The sequence below is a fragment of the Barbatula barbatula genome (genome assembly GCF_947034865.1).
Source record: "Barbatula barbatula genome assembly, chromosome: 24".
NCBI lineage: Eukaryota > Metazoa > Chordata > Actinopteri > Cypriniformes > Nemacheilidae > Barbatula > Barbatula barbatula.
The window spans coordinates 10,119,196-10,137,538 of NC_136787.1; the positions used below are offsets into that span (position 1 = coordinate 10,119,196).

General features: G+C 38.1%; 1 protein-coding gene across 6 annotated transcripts; it reads left to right on the forward strand.

Moving 5' to 3' along the window:
• The first annotated feature begins 9,117 nt into the window (after positions 1-9,117).
• On the forward strand, positions 9,118-17,021 carry LOC306889333 (uncharacterized protein). Of its 6 annotated transcripts, XM_079448142.1 has the most exons (6): positions 9,123-9,412; positions 9,532-9,590; positions 10,853-10,876; positions 11,688-14,666; positions 15,710-15,784; positions 15,880-17,021. In XM_079448142.1, exons 4-6 carry the CDS (start codon positions 11,752-11,754, stop codon positions 16,592-16,594), a joined length of 3,705 nt encoding a protein of 1,234 aa, XP_079304268.1. In that variant the 5' UTR covers positions 9,123-9,412; positions 9,532-9,590; positions 10,853-10,876; positions 11,688-11,751; the 3' UTR covers positions 16,595-17,021. The 6 variants fall into 6 exon arrangements, with proteins under 6 accessions (XP_079304265.1, XP_079304268.1, XP_079304266.1 ...); XM_079448139.1 differs by having other exon boundaries at positions 9,118-9,590; XM_079448140.1 differs by having other exon boundaries at positions 9,133-9,580.
• Positions 17,022-18,343: the final 1,322 nt, after the last annotated feature.

The following is an 18,343-nucleotide window of genomic DNA, read 5'->3' on the forward strand; positions in this document are numbered from 1 at the left end:
ACAATCTCATTGATGGTCTGCTCCAAATTACATCAGCACTTTCTGACTGTAGTACAGATCTTACACCCCATCTAGTGGGCATCACCATGGCATTAAAAACCATGCCCCAGAAGCACAAATATTTTCAAGTTTCATAATATGAAGCAGTTTTATCAGTGTTTTATACTGTGACATTCTGCACTCAATATAATATCCATTTATTTTTTAAATGTCCAAATTAATTTGCCACATATTTTGTGTATGCAAACTATAATTAGAGTAAAATGCAATAAAGCTAAGATTACATTCCATATAAATGTATATATTTCAAGAAATGTTTACCTCAAATCTTGTTTATTAGCTAAATATTTCAACTATCCGGTAACAACAAGAATCCAGTAACTTATTTTATGTAATAACAGAGACTTGCTATACAATACTGAATACAGGAACTACATAACTAAAAAACTATATTGATTCATGTCACTGATTCTAAGCTTTATACCATTCTAAATATGATTGCAAACTCAAAGGTGTGTACATTTATCCATAAACATGCATTTTAAACAGATGAAAGCAACAGAGACTAAATAAATTCAAACCTGGTCCCATACAACATCATTTTTTCATTAGTCAAGGATTATGACACCTGGTATTCAAATATAGTTTATACTTTAAACAGGATGGATTCAGTTTTTAACTGTGGAAACAATAGCAGCACCATCTGGCTGATAATCTCCACAGTCACACAACTCATAGAAGAGCTGCAATGCTTCATCGACAACACTGACCACTAAAGGAAACACGGTGAAACTACAGCTGACCCACTAACACACATGTGCCCCCCCCTCACACAATCATTCACTCACATACACACTATAATAATCTGAGCTATCTACTCTCCACAAAACAACACTAACCTCTACTGGTAAGAGCAGAAAACTACATCTATGTGTCATTCAATATGAGAAAAACATGCACACGATATATAAGTCACTAAACATTTCAGAGAAGGGTTTTCTTTCCTCTTCTCATCTCTCTGCTGGTCAGCAATCACACAGACAATGTAAATTCTGACTCAAGAAATGGGGGGAGGTCAGGAATTCCTCTTGTTAGAATACACTATTATAAATAATGGAAAAGCTATACAATCTATATATTTTTATTCTAGGATTCATTAAAAACAAACAGGAATTATTGCACAGTAATAAGTAATGTGTTTTTATGTGAACTTTTATGTGGAACAAGAGAAGGGTAGCTGGAACAGACACTCGCACACACACACACACACACACACACAACGCAGAGGAATGTGGACCATGGCAGCTTGATTAGAAACAGATGTGCATAGCCACATAGAAACAAGGTTTCTGAATGCAAAACTGCGAAAGAAATTAAACCTACAGTTGAAGCTAGGCAAAATCGCTGTAAAAGGTCAAACATCACAAAAAATGTAAAAGGTAAAATACAAAAACACCAAAACTCTGTTTTAGCCTTTAAAGACACATCGAAAACTTGCACTGCATGAAGTTTATGAAAAAACTTTAAATAAGTTATGACATAGTTTATTGTATAAAATTCTGCAACCCTTACGTTTACATTTATTAATGCTTTTATCCAAAGTGACTTACAAACAGGAGAGCATGTAACATCTTGACAAAGAGCTTAAAGTGTAGGCCTACTTTACAAGTATCAAAGTTGAACATTAGCCTAAATAGCAGCGTTCAATGATTAACCGCATCCAGAATAAAGGTTTGTGTTTTCAATTATATACTTACATTATAAACTGTATGGCTGTGCGCTGTGCATTTTAATTTTGTATTTATAAAAACATACACATAAATGATTGTATTTAGGAAATATCTGCATGTATATATTGATATAAGTAAATCATTTAAATAATATATAAACATTTAGTCTTTTTAATGTATTTTTTAAATATATACAGGGAAATACAAAATTAATATGCACAGTGCACAGACATATTATGTAAACACATACTAAACCCAGTATACATAGAAAGCAGGATTGCCATAAAGGGTCTTGTAATATCTCTGCAGAGCTGTTCTGAACAAAGACACAAAATCTCCTGGTTTTTCACGTGTCACGCAAAGCTACAAGAGTCCCAGATTTTCCATGTAGTCCCTCATCTCCAGAAGAATAAATGGGTTAAATGTGCTGTATTTTGGTCTTCATAGTTGTAATTGTACGTCTCCTCTTTCTTAAAGGGCTTTGAGAGACTGTTGCTCTCTTTTTGGGCTACAGCAGATAAATTGAACAATAAGTTTCCACCTCACACCCGAACACTTTCATCTATCCCAGTGTGGCCACCCTAATCCTTCATACACATTCCATAAACGCATCACAACAGAGGCCTGCTCTGATTAGATAAACTTCTGGAATTATTTTCCAAGGACTTTCTTGACAAATAAAGCACAGTGTCACAGCAGAGAGGAGACACACACACTGTCAGGACTCTGTCCTTCCTGTCTCAAGTTTTCTAGCACTGTTTATTTAATAAAAGTTTTCTAAATTAACCCTTTTGCATGCATCTGGGTTCTGTCTAAACCATTGTTGACACACACACACACACACACACCTTTATCAGCCACAGAAAGACATGCAATGATATTGTAGTGCCCCCAACTGTCCTCATCGTACAACTGCAAAAGAGATTGTGATGGACATACAGACATACTGAGAAAGAACGTTTGAGATAAAATTGCATTTTTAACCGAAAACTGATATTGATAATAAAAAGGCCACAGCTTGAAAGGTAAAAAACGTCTGTATTTGTTTGAAGTTAATCAGCCATGCCTCATTTGGGCACTGTACCCAATGTAAATGCAAATACCTTTTTTGCATTTGCACATTTGCAAAGTATGTAGGTCTGTATGCAAACATATTTCTATGAAACCCAATGCACGGCACATGCAGAAGCTGATTTACATTGTGGGAGAAGAGAAGGTAATAAAGCATCCAGGCTTTGTTTAGCACAGCCAATAACACAGGAAGTATACCAACACATTAAAAAACAAAAAGATGTTTTGAATACCGAAAGCACGTGATCTACACAGCCGCTGACAGTGAAAGATACAGTATGTTGCATGTAAGCATAACTATAGTGACAAACAGCACAACAGATGCACAGACCAGTTCAGTGTTACAAATTAACTTTCTTGGCCTTTTTTTGCATCCAGCCACCCACTCTCAACCAGACTCACTGGCAGCTGCTCCAGGAATAACCCTGACACTACAGAGGTCAAACCAGCAACTGCATCCATCAGCATTCTTTCTAAAAAGCACCCCAACCCCCAAACACAGATCACCAAAATGTCGGTCTTAAGAAAAAGACAATGTAAAACAATTCAAGAAGTAAACCAATATAACTACACATTGGTTTATAATACAACCAGTGTCTCCCAAAGGGCTGTACTATAACATGAAAAGACCAAAAATAAAAAATGATACAATAGAATAGAATAGCATTAAGCTCTGTCTGTCTCTTTCAAACACACACTTTGTGCAGATACAGAGATAGACAGATGGCTGCGTTTACTAATCCTCAGCTAAGTTGTGTCTTGGGAGGATTCTGTCCCTTTTTACAGCCCCCATAACCTCCTTTCCCTCTTCCAGGCCAAATTCGTGTCAGTCTGTGTGTGGGTGACTAGGCATGATTCACATTAGGCAGGGGGGTGGGAGGATTAAAAATGAATCAAAGTTATGCTATTATTGAGAACACAACACCAGTCCCTTTAGGTTAGCACGAGTAGTATAGTATTAAAAAAGAGAATTTGGATTAGAAATATAAAATGGGGGCTAAACCTTTAAGCACAACATGCCCATCCATGGTTCAATAGCTCCCCCTACTGACACACTGATAGTGTGTGTGTGGATATGTGTGTGTGTGTGTGGGTCATAAAGAAAGGAATTCTTAACTAATTTGTTTTCCTCAGAGATACAAACGAATGGCATGTGATCCAACAGCACAGTGCATTCATTACAACAAATCACATGCGCACTTAGCCTACAGCAAGAAACCACAAGCTATAGACAAGCTGTAAAGGCCATGTAATCCATTAACTAAAGCTAAACTCACAAGATAGTTCTTGACTTGTGACACAAACAAATAACACATTGCATTCATCTCATGACCGAGAAACTTCTGTAGTTAATCATATACGCTTCTGTGTATCAATATTAGTTCTGTCTGTTCTCAACTTTCTCTCCTCTGTTTGACTCTTTTATTCCCATAAAAGGCCTTGAGTTGTGGACTTACTCAGGATGCCAAAAGGAGGGGGTGACCTAGAATTGTATTTCTTATGGTGAGGAAAACATGTTCTAGTATTACCTCCACTTTAACTGTGCTTTCTCTGGTTCGATTATAACTGTTTGTTCCCTGTTAGTTTGTTGAGAAATTTCTATTATACAGTTTATAAAGTTTTCTTATTTGTCTTTATTCCATCAGTTAATGCCCCACACAGGTCCCAAATCAAGAATGCATATTTACATGTAATTTGTTATACTGCAAAAGCTTAAAGGGACAGGCTAGTTGGGCTCAATTAGTTTGGGGTTTGTAGTTCGAATGACAGGCTACTTAGTGTTTGTATGTCTGAAGTGTTCGTACTATGTCTCTTTAAACTTTAAAACCCCAAACAATACATTTCTGCTTGCTGACGCGCTTGGCGTGAGGACAGCACATATGCGGCATTTTCTTTTGCCCCAGAGTTGCTTGTTTCCCATGGAGACGGAATAAAGGAAGGGGGTGAGGAGGGGGGCGATGGATGAATGGGATCCTTTCATCCTGTTAGCAGCAGAAAAGCAGGAAGGGAATAAACTCAGGGCTGGCAGCTGGAGTGCAGGAAATGTCGGCATTGTGGCAGATGGTCGGGCGGGGCCGCGAGAAGGGGAAAAAATAGGCGGAACTACAGCAGGAAATAGGCGGAGCAGACAATGGAAGCCCGCCCAGGGGGTGGGGTTTCAGTGCGACTCACTTGCGCACATCTGGCGTTTGATTTGTGCAACTACAAGTGTTCATTTTATTTTATATACCTTTTTTAGTTTTCTGTAAAAAACTGTGCAAAAGAAACAGAACATCCTCAACTAATGATAAAAAAATAAAATCACAAACACTGATACATGTTTTTATTTATTCTATTTTATTCCACACAGATTTGATTTATGTATAAAAAATAACCAAATGAACTAGCCTATTTGCACATATTATTTAGAAGCAAAGTCAGTCAAGCCAATTGATGTAATCACGTGAATCTGCACGACATATGAATGAAAGACTTCAAAATCTGCATTTAAATCATTTTCGGAAACAAAATATATCGCCTGTTGATCAAAATAATTTACCTGAGAATAATAGAATGATCAGTATTATTACAGTATCATAGTCTCATTTAGTGATGGAGTGATGGAAACAAACAAAGGTAGCCTATTATTGCTGCCATCATTCTTTGTATTTGCTGAAGAGCTGTACAGCAATTATTGGACCTCATTATCTGCCCTTAATTATGACAAAAGTGGCAAATAAAAAAGAAAAAATTATCATTCTAAACAATAGATTAAAACTGTTTTATTTCAAATTATTTTTGTTTAACAACAATTGGAAACATACAAGTGCAATGGCAGTTGGTTAAAAATTCAGGAAGCATGCAAACAGATCAAATGTGTGCCTTCAATCCTCTAATAGTTCAAAAACATACTGCCAATAACACTGGTTTACTAACTGATTATTAACTAGTAATAACTGATTTCACACTTTAAAATATACAATATATATATATATATATATATATACTGTATATAATATTTTTTTTCAATAAATTTCTTTCTGTCCCTGAGAAATGCTCACTTTTCAATAAGAAATCTATGAGATAATTATTACAGACAATTATTCATACAGATACTATTGCTGTACACGTAATAGAACATTTGCAATATTTCAACTCTGAAGCAGAATTTTTAATATATGTTTATATATAGGCCTAATATGAATAACTTTGTAGTTCATTTGTGTTTTATTTCATAATGATGTGATTTATTATGGTTATTTCTCATTCTAGTATGGACTTTTATTTTTGTCTTTCTTGAAGGGTGTGGTGCTGGGGTAAAGAAGAAACATGTGTGAGGGCAACGTGGTTACTTGTCTGCTCCAGTTTTAAGCACTATATCCTAATAAAAGTTTAATTGTTGATACTAGCATCGTAATTATTGAAAAGAAAAGGAATAATCGTGCATCAGAATCCTCGGTCATCCAAATTCTCACATCCAGCACCATGTTGCATATTCATTCATTAAATGTATGCAATATTTTTGCTGATAATATCTGGAATTTGTACATTGTAATTTTAATTGAATTATTTTTGCTTTAACTCATTGTACTTACTTTGTATTAAGACTTTTTGGTACTCTTCTGTCCTCCTGATGCATTGCATTGCATTGCTCGTGCATTCTTACAAATTAAGAGCCCCTGTCTTAAACTCACTCTAAGAACAGCAGAACAGTGCAGAACAAGCTACACTGATGAAACTGAGAATCATACTTAAATATTAAACACTTGCTTACCCTTTCCCTTGTCTATCTATATGATACAAATGACTATAGGTGTTCAATAAAAACATTTTACTAAATCTTTGTTTATTTAAAACAGCCTTTCTAATTGCGAGGAACATTTTCTTAGTCTTAGAAAATAATGCTTTTGTAAAATATAATCGATTGATTGAACCGGTCATGTAATAGAAAAACATGAGGAGTTTTACAGTATTCTGCTGCAGCCGGATGCAGGCAACGTTCTCTGCATCTTAAAGAGCTGCGCTTGAGCCTCAAGGGCATCAGGCAGGCAGGAGCACTCGACTGCAGTGAATATATGGCACTTTTTCTGAAACAGACACTGCACTATGGTCATTTTGTATCAAATGAATTGACATAATTATGGAGGTAAGAGAGGCAGGGACGAAAATTATATCTTTTACTTGACTTACCTCTGTTGTGATAACAATTGTCCATATTGTATGACAGCTTACAATCATTTTCTTGTTATAACTGTTATTCCTTCCCTGTAATCAACATCTCATTCAGTCCCTGCTTGTTTGCAGGATTCTGTTTAATACAAAAAGTTGTAGATACCATGACACAGCTATACCAATAAATTAAAAACTTAATAATGACTCAATAATATAATTTTTATACATAACAAACAATAGGTTGTAGCCTATATGAAGTAATGTATGAAATTCTAAACAAAGAGAGTTCACAATAGTGTGCACTCATTAGCCAGCTAATAAACACCCCAAATAAATGCAAGATCATTGCTCAAAATCATGATCATTCTCTCTCCCCCCTCCGCCGTCAAATTGGACAGTCTGGGTTTCATTTGTAGGTAAATGGCGACATCTAGTGGTATTGACATTTCACAGTTTATATTAATTGCAGGATATGTTACAGCTTGTTTTATGTTAGTCACTATTTTTACTACAAGTATAAGTGAGTAATGAGTAATACAACTTTAATCTCTGATCCCTGACATTTGCTGATATAGGCCTATAGCTGTTTATCAAGGAGAATTCAAAAGTGAGTGATTAACTGATTAAATGATGATATCAAAATAGTATACGTGTGGGTGCATTTGAAGATCAGATCACATGTATGGTGTTGTTCTTTCTATTACAGTACTATTTTAAGCTGATTAACCAGAGTTTTTATGTATAAACAGAGGATAAAAAAGAGAATTTCACTCTGCTGTTGTTGTACTCAACGTCACTACATGCAGAAGACAGTGATGCACTATATTTGGAGGCTGCAGAGAAATTTACCAAACATCTGGACTGAAGCAAGGGATGTGAGAGATATGATGATTGAGCTGTCAAGATGGATATGCTGATGAAAGAGAACGCAAGTAAGTATTACTAACCATTAAAAATGATTTAGCTACTACTATACATATATTATCAAGGGTGGGGCAGTGAGCAATGACAAACGGGACACGCTGCGGTTTCATGGACTTTATGGGTAAACATTAAAGTCTGCATCAAGTGTCAAGTTGAAGTGTAAAGTGTCATTCAATTAAAGGGTTACTCCGATGAAAAATTTAAATGATGCCATTAATTATTCACCCTTAAGTATAACATCTGTATGTCCTCCATTTTCCCAAAAATGCTAATTAATAATCTTGTAGGGTAACGCCCCTTATATTCTCATATTTGGAACATCAGGTTCCAAAGAAATTGTACTGACAGGTTGCTCACCTTGCGTTTACATTTGGGTGGTCATACTCAAATCATACCACAAACTGACGTAGATTTGTGGGAGTGTGGTTACACGAGGTGTTTCAGGCAGGTCTGGGTGACATCTTTTGTTCCGATACTTTAATTTTAGCAATTTTACGTGTCTAATACATGCATGGGCAACTTATAACACACCAAAGCCACAGAAAACATGTATTCGCGCAATATAACCCCTTTAAGTTTATTAAATAATGGTTTTGAAACTCTAGACTACATGTTTTTTTGCATAGCCTATCAGAGTGTTTTGTCCCGACCTTTTAACATGTGCATGTTTGGCACAAGTAATATGGACATTTCCTTAACAAAACATTTTTTTCATCCAAGCACACTACAGAAGTTTAAAATCATATATTTGCATTCCTAATAACTCATGATAATGCATGCACACCCCTACTGATCATACATAATCTTATTTACAACTGTATCTGAACTCAAAACTGACCATAAACATAAATATGAGTTACAGTGATCAAAAGTCCCTCTACATGATACATATATTCTTTTTCTTTCACTTTCAAATGTAAATTATATAGTTATCTTTTCAAGCAAAAAAATATTTATGTATAGAATCAAATATCCCTTATACCTCAATATGTTTTTGTAAAATGTCAGTAATTTTCACACAGCCCCTTGGCATGCAGAATCTCTCTCTCTCTCTCTCTCTCTCTCTCTCTCTCTCTCTCTCTCTCTCTCTCTCTCTCTCTCTCTCTCTCTCTCTCTCTCTCTCTCTCTCTCTCTCTCTCTCTCTCTCTCTCTCTCTCTCTCTCTCTCTCTCTCTCTCTCTCTCTCTCTCTCTCTCTCTCTTCCCACCCTGCCTAATTTCAGCTGAATTTAGGATGCCACTGACCCAGCACTGGATATACATATGTGAGAGAGGGTGAGGCAGAGAGGTTGAGAGAGAAAGAGTGACAGTGTGTGTGTACATTGGAGAAAGAGAAGGAGAGAGAGAGAGAGTGCGCAAAGCTGAGGACACTGATCAATGCATCTTTGTACTTGCTGCCTCAGCAATCGAAGGTGAGAGCAAATCAAAACAAATCAAAAGCAGACGCCTCCAGAGAGGAGCGAGACGCGGCGGAACGGCATCCAATCAGCATGTGAGGGACCATAATTACTGTCTGCGGAGAGCTGGAGAAGTGACGGTAAAGGCAGGTGCTGTGTTTGAATACAATCTCAACTGCAGATTTGAGTAATCTTATAGAGACTCCTTGCTGTCCCCACAATACTGGACAAATGGATTTCTGGATACTGAAACCTTCAGATAAACACCTGCAACATGTCGAGAAGATCTGGAGTTTGGGTCTTCAGATGTAAGTGAGGGTAGGTTGCTGATTGTTTATGTTTTCATCTCATTTCATCATGTATCTATTAATAACAAATCTCTGAGCTCTGGCCTAGCAGTTAATGCGTGTGTTTTGATCCATCAAGCTGTGTTGCTCATTCGGGGGATGCATGTTCAACTGTATTGTTTCTTTATCAAACCCTCCTCATCATTAACGTTTCTCTCTAATTTGTGTATTTAGCCATAAAAATGTTAGTAAAATCTAATGGAAATAGTTTTTCGTATACTCCATAAACTAGGAGCATTCTTCGTGAGTGAGTTTGGGCTGTTGTCATGTTGTCACATGTGGTGCCACCCAGAGAGGTCAGTTCATCCACAACTGATCATCAAGAGAGAGACTGAACAAAAAGATGATGTGAAATCACGTTGAAGGCTGAGGGAGCTTGTGTTGTTCATTGAAATGAGATGAAAGGTTTATTTAATTTTACTGATCACAGTACAGTAACAATGTTCATTGTGGGACTTCAAAGACTTCATGTCAAATTGATTCTTCACATCATATTTCTTTATGTGTGACACCCACACATTGACTTTTGTTTAATGATAGGGACCTTGTAATAAGTTCTGTATTTCATATTTCTGTACTTGGCATTCACAGAAAGCTTTTACATTGTATGTAAGCAAAAATTTTTACTTGATTGTTTTTCTAATGGGAACCACTGGCTGATCCTCAGGGATTACTATCCTTGTGGGACACTTACAACAATGTAGGCAAAAAATCACCCACCCACAAACAGGTTTTTGAAACAGTGATTCATTAGAAAATCTATTGTCATTCGTTGATTAACACTGTCTTTGTCACAAGATTGCAGAAATGATCAAGATGCCCAAGGTGGGTTGAATGAGAGAGAGAGCGAGAGAGAGAGAGAGGCGGAGAGAGAGATAGCCGGGCTGGCAGGGGTCCAGGTGTATCAGCGGAAAGGAGAGAGAGAGTCATGTCAGACTAGAACAAAACGTTTAGCAGTGTGTGAAATATTTAATTAGTCACCCGCACACATACACACACCTGTGTTGACAAGGTTAAACTCGAAGCAAAGAGACCACATATTCTCTTTGTATGTCAAAACTTATATGTATAATAGATCATATGTGATTGAATCGGCACAATCGTACTGATGTCTCTCTCTCTCACACACACACACACACTCAGACAAACACTATATTTACCTCTATTTGATTTCACCCTGTTCTTTGAATTTCACTTTGTTCTCTCTCTCCCTCTCTCTATCTATCTTTTCAGCAAAATTGGACTCATCTAGTTGAGGTAGGAAGGTCTTTTGGGTTTTTTATTATCAGGCAATGCGTTCTGAAACAGCACTGCCATTATTGAAGCACTGCAAGAGTTTTTGTACCCCAGCTTTTGCAAGTCTGCTCTTTCAACATGTCTTGATATACTGTACTTCTCTCTGCATGCGGTAGCAGATGGTAGCAATTTTTGTATATGGGTCATTCTCTTAAAAGTGAGCCATTCGTGTGCGGTGTATGTCATCATGAATTACTGGTATACTGATATAATTAAATAGATTTTATTCTTTATACAATGAAAGTAATATCTGTTTCAAAAGTTTATTTTTATTGAAATATACTAAATTTGCATGTCTCCCTTCATTTCGATGGGTATGTATGAAGAGCTAATTTGCAAAGATAGACAACTCCATTTTTAAACATTTCTCTCAGGCCAAACACGACAGTGGCCACCAGAGTACAAAAATATGTTGGCGTATCTTCTCATGTTGATGCAGGGAAGAGATCATGCAGGCATTAGAAAGACTGTAGAAAGAGCGATATCTTATTTTTTACATAAAATATGTCTGTTGGTCTGTGAAATTTAAGTATAAAAAGAGGGATAGAAGTCAGGCATATATATTATATTGCATGTCCGTCAATAGATCCTCCTAGAAACCCTGTGTTGTTCCTTTAAGCGGTCATTGTTATTTAAGAAAGATCTACCCAACCATAAATTATATGGATTACAAACGTAAATAACAAGGGATTTTAATGCCTTTCGTCTTCGTTTTTCATGACATTTTATCAATCAATGGACTTTTAACAGTTATCTTCTTCTTGCCCCTTAGGTGCATTATAGTTGTCAAATGCATTGATTTCTACTCAGTTGTGCCTGAGCCAGATATACTTGAAATGGGTAGAAGGGCAGCTGACTACACTACCCCTGTGCCAGTTCTTGGAGAGCCTGCGCTGGTGGGGACACGTGGTTGGAGGAAAGTAACCAATGGGACCAGCAGTATGGCGGCTCTGACACTGTCTCATCATTGTAATATTGGGGTGCAGACGTCACCTGCGATACAAAACAATCAGTCGCATCTGGATGCCAAACAAACGGACACAATCATGCCACCTAATGGCCACATGCCAAATGAGGCTGTGATGAACGAGGATGTTGTAAAAGACAAAACAAAAAGCATCATTAATAAAAGAAAGAGTTTGGAGAACAAGATAAAAAAGGGCGTCACTTTTGAAGGACTGGAAAGTGATATTTCTTTGCATACAAACGGACAAATTAAATCCAGTCCTGTGGTGAGGGGCGTAGCTACCAGCAAAGTAAAATCCAAGTGGAATTGTCACTTTACCAATGGGAGCGTGGTTGACTCTGAAGTAATGGGAGGGATCAGTAGGGATGTCACCGAAGGGGAGGAGCCAGCTACGGGACAGAAACCTCCTCGCTGTCAAAAGGAAATGTTAACCTTATGCTCCATGACCATCTGCAGCACTTGTGGAGGAAGGCAGAATCCAGTACCTCCTGCTGTTTACAGCCAAACAAAGACAATTACCCCACCAACTTCAGTTGGTTCTTTGGGATCGCAGTTCCATTCTTACATGCAAAGTGAAAGCCAAATTGATCGGAGTACTGCACGGTTGGACCATCGTCCCATAACCCCTAACCTTCATTCCTACCTCAACGTGAACATAAACGAGAACAGGCCCTTATCTCTGCTGCCTGCTCAGCAGAGTGAAGCATCAAACCTTACTAATCATCATACGGTCAAATGGGAATCTTGTGCTGACACACACAGTAATCACACCGGTCAGACATCAGTTCCACAGATACACACACTCGCTGTTAGTATGAGAGAGGACAAAACTCCATCAAGGGTGGTAAACCCACCCTTGAACCTGAACAATCAGAAACCTTCTGCACATCCCCAAACATGCCCACCCCGACCCCCAGTGACTCCGCACCCTACCCACATGCCCAAAGATGGCCACACTGAGAAATACGGGACAAGTACAGAAGTGACAAGAACCAGCATACCCCATGTGAACGCACATGTCAGATCAACTAAACAGTCAAACCTTAATGAGAAACAGTTAAGCCAAGAAAACCAGCCGGCACCCTCACAGTCTGAATCTCAGAGCACACACAAACCACAGAATAAGACTCACATCAAACCTTTTCAAACCTCAGTAAACTATCAAATGTTCCCTCAAACCAACCCGAAAGCCACAACGACCACGTGCGCATTGCAAAACCAGAAACAACAAAGTTTAGAAAATACTAGCACACTTCTTAAATGCTCCGATACATCACAGTCAAATCAGATAAGCACAGATTCCAAATCGCATACTAAATCCTCCGCATCTTTTCATTTACATTCAAACCTTAACCATCAAACTACATTGCAGAGTTGTGCAAATAAAGGTATCATATCCTCCACTGCTTCAAATGTACCGAAACAGAATCAATTCCCAAACGGGTTACACTTCAAATCCGACTCACACTCTAAACCATTGATGTCCTCGCACACGAGCATTAAGCCTCAAAATGTAACGCAAATCTGTACTGACACAGACGAAGAATCCTCGGCCGCCTCTCCTCCTGAATTACATTCACAAGTTCCATTGGTAAATCACACACATACACATTCAGGGCCTCACAGCAAAGTACACTCGTGTTGTCCCGCGTCAATGCGGGCCGACACAAATCCATCTCAAAACGCGTCTTCGCACACGAACACACACAAGCACCCTTCCCACACATCTTCTCATGCCAGCACTTACAGAAAAAACACCAGCGGCGCATCCCTGCGGGGTATAACCTTGAATAAAGGCACGCTGTCATATCCTCACCCTGAGTCAAAAAGCCAGAATGACACTCAATTGTTTTTACATGACCCAAATACGTCAGCCCATCACCAGGCTCCACTTAAAACGCAAACAATCGACCATCAAAACCTCTCAAATGCATTAACAGCCACTCAGACTGAGGTGGAGATGCAGTCGCACACCAAAGAACGTTCCCGAACGAGCCCTGGGGTTAAAACAGCCTCGTGCTCTTTACTTGTTCATTCAAATACACCGTGCATGCAGACAGAGCCCGAATTTCTCAGACGTTCTGTCCTGAATCCGCTGATTAATGGCACTCTTGGGTCCTCATTACTGGCCATTACATCCGCTAGGGATTTTCCTCCAGATGACACAAACGCTGAGACTGGATTTAAGTTTTTAAGGGACGTAGAGTCAAGGACTCAAGGGGATTCAAAAACAATAGAACCAGACCATCAAACAATCAATGCCTCGCAACACAAACAACCGCTTAGGCCTCCAAACAAACCACCCCCTTCTATGACCCAGAGAGCACAAAACGCACCTCCAAAGCCTTCATCCGCACCTCCACCAGCTCCAGTTTTTAAACTTGTAATGGAGGACAGTGACAACGGCCCAAATGCAGCCATTAATCGACACCCACTTCCATCACCCTCAGACACTTTGCCACGAAATTTGTCCCTCGGACATGCGCCTATGCAGCACATACACAATGTAGAATGTCTTAAGAATGCCGAACCACAGATGGAGTTTCATTTCAGTTCCATCTCACAGGCTATTGAGTCTGTCCCAAATGAACGGTGTTCCCTAACGCACGACCACCCTCCTTCTGCTGTCTGGTTGCTGCCCGCATCGCCTCACTGCAGCAGACCACGGGACCATAAGCAAAGATTAGAGACAGTGGAGGCGAATCTGCAGGCCAACAAGGAGAGAATCACAACTCTGCTCAACGTCATTCAGGACTTGGAGATGAGCCACGCGCTTAGCAAAGGGTGAGAGACATTCTAAGATTAGCCAATAATAGACAAGTGCGAATGGAGGACAAGATGTGTTAGAGGTAATTGTAAGAAATATCCAGAGTGGGGTTGCTGTGAAAAAAGGCATTCATGATTTAATTTTCTGTAGATGTTGTTTTTTCTGAAAGGGCAGGTCAATAACTCCTGTAAATGAGCAGTTTTTAGCAGGACACTGACTGCATGCATAGGGACTGTATGAGTTAGTAGAGGGCAAGATTAGGTCCAAGTCAAATAAATTACAAAAATAAAATTAGTATGCCTAAATTAAAGTCAGTAGACTATAATTCAGTAGACTTATATGTTAAGAGAATAAAGTAAACACAAATTTAATTGAAAACACATAAATCCATTCTGTTTCTAGATTAAAGGTGTGGTATCATAAGATGTGATGTGACTTCTTCAAACTGTCAAACGTACTGGCTTCTCATGCATGGTCATCTTGTTAAAAAACAAGTTAGATTAATGTTTAACAAATTAAATTAATGTAAACAGCACAAAAATTTGGGCTATCCCCAGTTTGCAATTTCTGAGTTTTAAAGTAGAAAATAAGAAGTGTTACTATCTATGATATGTTAATTGATTTGAAATGATGGCTTTTTTATGTGAGAAATGTATACTGGTACGACATGGGATTTCATTGTGTTGTAATCTTTTACGTGAGCTTTCACAAGCAAAACATGACCAATGTCAACGTTACAGTAAATGCTCTTAATGTTTTTAGGTATAAATAATACATATTGCGAATGTAAAGTCTCTTTGGGATAATGTAAAACGGGGGCCGGTAACGGATGCTTTTGGTGAATTGTAAATGCTAGTGTACGCAACACGAAAGCCAAAGAGTAAATTAAATTAAATTAAATTAAATTAAATTAAATTAAATTAAATTAAATTAAATTAAATTAAATTAAATTAAATTAAATTAAATTAAATTAAATTAAATTAAATTAAATTAAATTAAATTAAATTAAATTAAAAATAATGTTTACATTTATGTCCTTTCCCTGTTGCTCCCCTTGTAGTCGGAGATGTTTCCGTACTGGCCAAGACCTAAGTGACTGTCCCACTTGTCAGAAAACTGCATGTGCCGTCTACAGGTGACAACCACCAATGACACAATATACTACTTAAAAAAAGATACCTTTGCTCTTTCTACCTCACACCCACTATTCTGATGCTGTGTTTTTTCTAGTGTGGAGTACGATTTCCGTCAACAGGAAAGACGATTCAAGGATTTATTGCAGAGCCTGTGCCCTCAATCCCCAGAGAGGAGAAGAGAAGAGGGATACGAAGAATCTCTGTCTTTACTCACCACACTCATTCAAAGCCACAGATTACATCAACTCAGTATCAACATTTTGAGCCAAACGCAATCTGAGAGTCAGAGTCAGCCTCAGATTATCTCTCAGATTCAAACTCAGTCTCAGATTCAGAGTCAGCCTCACACTTTTTCTCACAGTCAGTCTCAATCTCACGTTATTTCTCATAGTAAATCTGAGATTCCATCCCATAGCCAGTGTCATATTATGCCAGAGATTAAATCTCAGGCTCAGATTATTTCTCAGATTCAAACTCAGTCTCAGATTCAGAGTCAGCCTCACACTTTTTCTCACAGTCAGTCTCAATCTCACATAATTTCTCATAGCAAATCTGAGATTCCATCCCATAGCCAGTGTCATATTATGCCAGAGATTAAATCTCAGGCTCAGTCTCAGATTATCTATCAAATTCAGTCTCAGAATTTGTCTCAGACACAAGCTCGATATCAGATTATGCCGCCGTTTCAGTGTCAGCCTCAGATCGAATCTAACCCCCAGAATCATCCACTGTTTAAAGCGAAAAGTAAAAGAAAGAAGTTATACAGAAAGCTGTTCGGCTGGCTACCCCGCAAAATCCAAATGAAGTGACTATGTCAGGCAAAGTGTCTGATTTCCATGCATGACTTTCTACCCTCTGGTATGTGAAGTCACAACCCCTTTTGGTTTAAAGGCAGTTTGAAGTCTGATTTATCTATTTTGGAATGGAGTAATATTCCCTGACATTCTGTGATTTAGAACTACCTTGCCAAAAACCGTACAACATTACTATTTAACTATAAATGCACCAGAGTTTGAAATAACATGACAATTGCCATGACTAAACATAAAGGGCTCCCCCCCTGAAAAAAAGGGCATGATGTGAGTATGTGGTAGGCTACACATTACTTCATTTGTGATCTTCCAAGAGGACAGCTATCATCTGTTAGGGCTTAAAATGGTGATGTTTTATAGGACTGACATGTGAAACTTCAGCCACTGAGATTTAGCTAAATAAAACGCATATTCAAGGTTAAGCAACAAAAAAGGTCTTTGGCATCTTTTCTTGCAGATAAAATGTTCATGGTCAAACAGAAGTTACTGTCACATCTTGCAGCACGGAAGTGGACGCATGTTTGAGGTCTCCAAAGCCCAAAACAATCTATGGCCCTACAGTTTTCTTAAAGGCTTTGGGAGTCAATCGATGCTTGGTAGGGGGAGATTTGCGAACCATAAAGAACTTTAACTTTTGCTTCCTCGTGGCTTTATATGTAACCGCACTTTTAAATCGACTCTAGAGCCGTTCATGCCCTGCTAGCTTTATTTGATTAATAAGCTGCTGCCAGGGGCTATATACTATTTTGGACTAGATTCTGTCTCAACCTAGAATCTGCAAAAAAGTAAATCTCTGCAGTACGTGTAATGTGACAGTAGACCCAAATGTCAGCATTTCTTCACAGCGGTGCTCAAGGGGTGGGTTCTTTCTCTGTATCAAAGAGCAAGTGGACCTCACAGCTACCCTTCAGAGAAGAGTTGTACCTTAAGCTATTGTAATATACTCCCATTACGATCCAGTGACATACAACAAACCGAAAAGGGCAGAATTACTAAGCAAGTCAAGACCTATGTATGAGTGTGTGTATGTCAGAAAGATGAGGTCACTTTCCTGATGCCTCCTAAAAAATTTACTTTGGTAACATGATGGTTTTAGTTCATAATACCATGGCACTTTGGTATTTTGTACTTCATGGTAATTCAATTCCTTGGTTCTAACATGGCACCACTTCAATATCACCATATTAATACTATGGTACATTTTAGATTTTTTTGTAAGAGGTTGTGTGCTGTTAGTGAAGTTGCAACTTTAATTATCTTATATAATGTATGATTTAGTTTAGAAGATGAATAATTTCAGGCTCTTTGAGATTAAAGGGGATGTAGCTGAGAATATCCCAAAGTTCATAACAAAAACTGGTGATGAAATTTGCAACTGCAAAGAGCAATTGTATTAGACTTGCGTGTTAACCAGAGCATAATAATAGAGTGCAGGAAATCATACATTGTAAAACAAATCAGACCTCAGGTTACATCTAAATGGTTAAAAAATATGTAACAACATTTTTGATGCCTGATTTTCATTTTTCTATTTTTCTGGATGTCCACATGTTATCTGACAACAGACGTCTGAGAGACGGATAGACAATACGCCTTGCAGACGTAGATGCAGACATCAGAAAGACGTCTCCCAGATGTATGTGTTATCAGTGGGGAAAAAGCAAAGTTCAATGCAATTACTGACAAATACAACTAAATATTAGCCTACTCCCTTTTTCCAGTTTAAAGAAAAACACTCTAAAAAGG